The sequence below is a fragment of the Crocodylus porosus genome, unplaced genomic scaffold, assembly GCF_001723895.1.
Source record: "Crocodylus porosus isolate Cpor-Errol unplaced genomic scaffold, CroPor_comp1, whole genome shotgun sequence".
In the NCBI taxonomy this organism is placed as follows: domain Eukaryota; kingdom Metazoa; phylum Chordata; order Crocodylia; family Crocodylidae; genus Crocodylus; species Crocodylus porosus.
This window is the reverse complement of record NW_017728934.1, coordinates 3263579-3270418: the sequence shown is the minus strand read 5'-3', so window position 1 is coordinate 3270418 and position 6840 is coordinate 3263579. Positions and strand designations below refer to the sequence as shown.

Here is a 6840-nt window from a genome sequence, read left to right as displayed (position 1 = left end):
CCCTCATCTAGCCAGCAGGATGACACAAGTTTGACACCCCTGGTCTAATAAGAGGGGTTCCTGACTAGGGACGGTAGTCTGGGATTAGGAAGAGAGGCTTTAAGTGGGATGGCAGAGCCCTTTTTCCAAAATCTGAACTCCACTTGTTCACCTTGATAGGATTCCAGGAGTTCACATGGGAAATATAACGTTTCCAAAAGTTTGAGAAGGTAAGGTCACTGCCTCTTGGTTTGAAACTCTCCGTGTTAATGCCAAAATTAAAGACTTGATATTTGGGAGACAGTAGCGGAGACTATTCAGAGATCTTCAATATAGCAAGGCACACATCCGCTTCCGAGCTGGCAAAGAGGAGGGTTCCTGCTGCTGTTCGTGAGCATCTGTCCCTAGTAAGAGGGTACCTGTCTATGATACTTAGAAAAATATTGGCTTGTTTAAAGAGACAGAGATCCAATGGTTTCCATAAGGTTTCACTTCTAATATTTCACGCTTGTTACTGTACAGTACAGGCCCCTGAAAGGACAGATTATTTACTTCAGATTTAGTTTCAAATGGAACAATAAAAGGCCTCAGAGGCATAACATGTTTGAAGTGGCATATGCAATCAGCTTTACTACTGAATATGAAACAGAATGTGCATTTTACTATCATCCTGCCATCAATCACCAAAGTATTAGCCACTCTATATTTAGAAAAGCACATCCTAAGGATCAAAGAGATCTTGTCTTTTAAGTTATATTGATATGCTATCACTGTTTGGTATCTTGCCACATTTGCATATGAAAATATTTTCCTGCTCAGTGTCAGGTTTTGACCCGCGTGGTCAGACAGTGTGGAAGGAACAGTGAGAAAAATCTGCACATTGCCTTCATGTGTCCAGTGGAAAAATGTGAGAAGCTGACAATGTCCACTTTCTTTTGCCCTCCTGATGAAGTCTTCAACATACTGGGAAATTATCTGAACATGGCTCACATAGTCAGCCACCTAGACAATGGAAGATGAGTGTACTAGTGAAAGGGCTAGTGATGATTCTCAAACTTTCTTCAGATGCAGTGCGATGCTTGGGACAGAGAAAGTACTGTTTTTGGTTTTTCATCTTTTTGTTTAAGATCCATGAGACTCTGCTCCATTTCAGTGGACCCCCAGGATTTCCAACTGTCTCAACATATTAACAATGAAAGACTTTTGCAGTCTGTGATACTCTTCTTGAGAACCAGTCAGATAAGTTTAGTGACAGTCCACTGGTTTGGCTCTCGTCTTGGAGGTTAAAACTGATGAAATATGTCAGCACTTGAAAGTCTGAGCCAAGGCCTTGCAAAACAAAAGCATAGGCACTTTTGAACCAGATCCTAAAACTGAGACCCACGCTTTCTGTATTACCATCATCTTAGACCCACATGAAGCTTGAGCCACCTTTTTTTTTTAAACTACATTTAGATCCTTTAGTGAATGTTGGATCAGAAAGGCTTTGCAGCCACACTTTCCTGAAGCAATGAGGTATATGACCTATTTTGGTGTTCCTTGTAGGCCTACAGGATAATTTTCATTCAGGCAGAGCAGCCCACATCCAGGGAATCCAGACCCATAAAAAGAGCACCAATACCAAAAGAACTACCAGACAAGATGGGTATCATTTTAAAAAGCAGGTTTCTCCAATTCCAAATCCCTAAATAAACCAGATGCAGACCTAAGTTAGACTACAAAGAACATCCTTTAAACCACTAAGTTAGCCTAACCTACTAACTACAAATCAGACTTCTATAAGACACTATATTTACTAAGTAAAAGAATCAGGATGCAAATTTGTTCACATCCATCTGGATTGCTGCAATTCAAAGTATGTGACAGAGTACAGATGTGTCCTTAAATGTTCACAAGTGGAGAGAGGAAGAGTAGGAAGACTGCATGAGAGGACTGCGCCATTTAAGCTACACTGGCCAGCATTCCCTCTCAGAGGGATGCATGCCAAGGCACACTCACCTGTCTTATTCCAAGAGATTAAAACAGCTTAACCTATTTAGCTAAACAGAAAGTTAACAAAATGCCCTTATCATGGTCTAAGTACCAATATGTGAAGAAGGCTTACAAAAATGAAGAGCCTCACAACGTAGCAGGCAAGTATACAAAAAGTTTTAGTGGCTGTAACTTGAAGTCAGACAAATTCCAACTGAAAATAAAAATATAAATGTTTACTATTAAGATGATCACTCAGATTGTACAGGGGTCTTTTTGAAAGTTGTGCTCCAATTAAGTTAGAGTTAAGTTTAAGGCTACTGAGTAAAACCTAAGACCTGTGGTAAATAGGTGGTCAGGATAACAAGATGAAAACATAGTATGGTAGGTTTGGAGTGTTGCTGTAATTGTGATGGGCCAAAAAATGTCCAAGAGATGTGTGTGTTATCGTTTACTGAACCAACTGTATTGCATACCCCAGCAAGTATAAGGAGAAAACAAGCACTGAGAAAATGAGAGCCTGGGAGAAAAAGTCTAACATTTTCAGTAATATCCACAGGGATATCAAAAACCCTGGCCAAGTGTGTGTTTACAACTTTGTTCCCCATTTTGTCCCCATTTCCCTTAAAGAAAGCTATTTCTAAAATGCATGGAGTGATCTGTATCAGATAGCTTTGCTGCAGGGACAGGGACTTCCAAACCTCTCTCACAACATGGACTACATTCAGAGCTGTCCAGCTCCATAATGGCTGCGGGTCACGATGGTCCCTGCCAAACCATGCCACCAGTATTCTCCTCCCCACCCCAACAAACTGTGCCGCACGGATGCCAAGCTGCAGGCTCCCTGGTTCTGCAAGCTGCCTTGTCCCACCCCAGGGGCAGGGGCAGAGGCAGGAAACAGAAGCTAGAGGAGGGAGTGGGGAGCCCAGATCCTGGCAGTAGCAGCAACTGGAGTGGGGGGAACAGTACCCAGGCCACAATTTAACCCCTCATGGGTTGCACACAGCCTGTGAATTGGACAGCCCCAGGGTACATCATCACTGAGAATCCAGTAGATAACTTCTCTTCCATTTGATACCACACAACATCTTTGCAGAATGTATTTATATACTTTTAATTGTTTTTACCGCTGATGTTGTGGTGTCATGTTGTCTTTTTATTTGCATTTAGACAATTGTATAACCTGGGCTCTAAGTGCTTTCAACAGTAGTTAAAAATCCAATACAAGACTAAGTATACTAAAACACCAGCCAGGAAACATTACAAATCTAAACCCTATCAGCCTCCATGTTCCACACAGTCCATCCCTAAACACTAGCAATCCTCCCCTGCTCAAAAAGAAAGTCTTTACTGTGTGCCCAGGAAGTCAACACAATTGAGTAATTCAGACCAAGGAAGGAATCCAGAGCTGAGGACACCAATGAAGATTATCTTGTGAGAGGATGCTCTTGCTCAAGCATAACAGGAATACCAGCACTTCCACCCATCACAGTGGTGTCAGTATAACCTATGGAGGAAGGTTAGAAAGGTCCCAGGCCCTTCTAGGACTTTAGAGGTTAGTGGTAATGCTTTAAGTTAACATCTGCCAAATAACCATCCAGTGAAGCCACAGAGCATTGTGGCATTTTCCAATCTGCCACACCCTGCACTAGCCTCTCTTCGCAAAGGAATGCAAAGGATTTGTCTCATGGACAAATTGGAGACTCTAAATGAGAGGAACAAAAAACGATCACAGGACTTGAAACATATGATGACAGATTGGAAGAACCGTGATTAAGATGTCTGGAGAAGAGAAGACTAAGGGGAGTCTCCAAATACAAAAAGGGCTGTTACAAAGGGGATGCCTATCAATTGTTCCCTGTGTCCACGGGAGACCAGACATGTGTAATGGGTTCAAATTCCAATATGGGATGTTTAAGTTGAACATTAGTAAGAGCATTCCAGTTATGAAAATGGTGAAGTACAGGACCAGATTAGCTAGAGAGGTGGTGACATCTACACTTAATTTTTTTAATATATTTGTCTGGGTTGGTATACAAGGGAATAATTTTCCCTTGAGCAGGGAGCTAAATTATGACCCGAGGCATTTGCAGTACCATTTTTCTATTATTTCTAAAGGTACAATCCCAGGCATGGTGATTGTAATTAAAAGTTAATTACATTTTCTATTTGGATTCTCTCAATTCTTCCTCCAGCATGTGATCTGCTGCTGTTTTGCCCTTCTCTCCCACATGCTCTTCCCTGCTTAGTTTTTACTTGCTGCTTGAGTCCCCTTTTCCTTGGATACACTGATAAGCTGCTTCAGTCTCTTCTACATTGCTCCCATGGATGCTTGGCTATCTTGTTCCCTTCTCCTCAAAGTATTTTTTATCAGGTTGATGGCCGGCACCTTTGTAACACTGATGTTTGTGGCCCCTATACGCAGTCCATAACAGTGGTCCCTAACAGAGGCAGCTGGATTAGTTCTTTGTTTCCCCAACTATTTACATTGACATCCAGGCTATTTATTTGCCATTAAAGCCTGAAGATCAGTGGAAGCAGCTGGAGACAAAGAGATACAGGCAGCCAGTGCTCTGTTGCCCAGCTGGCAATCAATCTGTGCTTTAAGCAAAGCCATTCTCTTCAAAGCCAGATGGATGAGATCGGAGCTATATCACCTTTTTTTTTCCTGCTTCCCCACCTAATGAGTCATGCCTTGCTTGCATTCACAGAGCAGCAACAGCAGCAATTCCTCCAGACTCTGTTGCTAAAGAACCCCCAGAACAGCTTATTCCTGAGCTCATCTATTACGAGACTCTTTTTGCTTTGGAAAAAAATATTTTTTTAAATGTATTTGATGCAAACAATATTTTGATTTCACTTCCTTCTTCCTAGACTGGAGGTGTAGAGAAGGTAAGAAAATGGCGTGGCTTTTTATTTCTTTTTTAATCAGATGGATTTTTTTTCTGACCAAGTGAAACCCAACCAATGCAAAGACCAATCCAAACTGAAAGTGAAGCTGCATTTTAAGCTCTCTGAAAACACCAACATTTAGTTTTATAATATAACCAGGGGTTTATTCCACAATATAAACTGCAACATTTGATACAAGCTACCCAAAAGAGAAGAAAGCCAAAATACAGCTGTGGCAATTACTTTACAGAGCCATTTCTGTCTTCTAAATCACTAATCCATCAGTGATACTAGGACCTAACCGTTTGCGTTCTGTACATTAACCAATGCTAAAAGCACCAACACGCTGTTCAGAATTGTCATTCCAGTCACTGAAGCCAGACATAGAAGTTATTGCTCAGATAAATAAACCTAGTCTACAAAAAAAATCAAAGTGAAAAAAACCTAAAGTCTCCAACAAGTTAACAGGGTAAACAGGGATTTCCTCAAAAGAGGATTTATTGGAAAAATTCATAGTGCAGTTTTTTGCACCCAAACAGAGTTGATTTAAATATGCCGGTAAATCCCAGAGAGAGGTAATTTAATGCTGTACAATAAAAAGGTGCATGTTTCAAATGCCTTCCAAATTGGCGGAAACCCCTGCTAAACAGTCAGCATTTCAAACCTCAACAATCACAAACAGCTCAAGGGAGAAAAATACAAAAAGGTGTCAAAAATTGAGTTCTGGAAAATGATCCCATGAGGATAGAAGTAGCACCATTTGCAGCCTGGCTATTAAACCAGCCCCTGTGGCTTTATGGAGAAATTCTCATAACCTTCTTTAAAATAGAGTCTTGAATGATTTATGGGGAGTTTTACTTTCGATGTTGAGAGTCCTTCCCAGCACAGCTGACACAGATGTAGTCTTCCTTCTCTGCCATCTCTGGAGAGACACCCACACACACCTGATGGAACCATTGGTTGCAGCTGCCATCACACTGGACCCAGTCCACCTAATTATGAAGAACAGACAGATGAGTGTTCAGATAGGGGCAGCAGATAACTAATCATGAAAACTGTTTGCTTTATTTCCAAGTTCTTACCAACCAGAACCAGCAGCCATTGTCATGTATCTAGGACTCATTTGGCAATTGTAAGGGGCACAGCTATGGACATGGCTATGGAGTCCATTTCATTGGTGTAACTAAAACAGCAGTGACCAGCAGTGTTTGGATTCCTCCCCTTGCACAGAGTTGGACATCATGTGGAAGGGGGTTGTTCTTTTGCATTTTTGAATTCCCAGCTTCCGGTACAATTTACACATACAGTGGGGAGCTAACACATGCATCAAGGTCAGATGGACACACAGTTCAAACTTGCTGTATGTAGACATCCCTAAAAAATGAACTTGTCACCTGTTTGTTGCCTGCCCTCATCCCTATAAATAAAATTCCTCTCCCTGCTACCTCTGCATCCATCCTTCTGGGGAGAGCATCTTTTCTATCTTGACCCTGTCTCCTTGAAGAAGGGTTAGGACAAATCTAGTCAGATGGCTGCCTTCACCATATCATTGTTTTAGTTTCCATTGTCTCGAGTCCCTGGTGCTCAGCTGAGCCTTCTGTACAGGCATCTGGGAGTAAGGGGTCCTTACCTGTCACCCCAAGTTGCTTCCCAAGCCCATGGGAAGTTCACAGATGGCACCTGCATCCCCATGTTTTTCTTCAGTCCCGTGGGGAACACACCTGTTCTTGCCCCGTCTTGCATGGAGAAGGGTCTGTATGAGACCTTCAACTTTCTGTTTACTTTATTGTGTCCATGCAAGGGTATAAACGGGTCTCCAGCTGCTCTGGTAAGATCTATGAAGTCTCCCTATACTCATACTTCAGGATCAATGAAGACTACTTGCCTTCTGAAGCATGTAACCACCCACAAAAAAAATCTTGGGGAAGACCCTTTTAGCCACTGAAAGGCCAGTTAGGAGGACACCACACTCATAGATGACTGGTGCCTCCAGAGCCT

The 6840-nt window shown here is 42.0% G+C and overlaps 1 protein-coding gene across 2 annotated transcripts in view; it reads right to left on the bottom strand.

Annotated features, from left to right (window-relative positions):
* Positions 1–4862: 4862 nt before the first annotated feature.
* The window catches only part of KDM5B (lysine demethylase 5B), a 71648-nt gene continuing 69670 nt past the window's right edge, over positions 4863–6840 (bottom strand). For both annotated transcript variants that reach the window (XM_019546308.1, XM_019546309.1), the window contains one exon: positions 4863–5834. In XM_019546308.1, the coding sequence (XP_019401853.1) occupies positions 5697–5834 (138 nt within the window). In that variant the 3' untranslated portion in view covers positions 4863–5696. The remainder of the gene's footprint in view (positions 5835–6840) is intronic.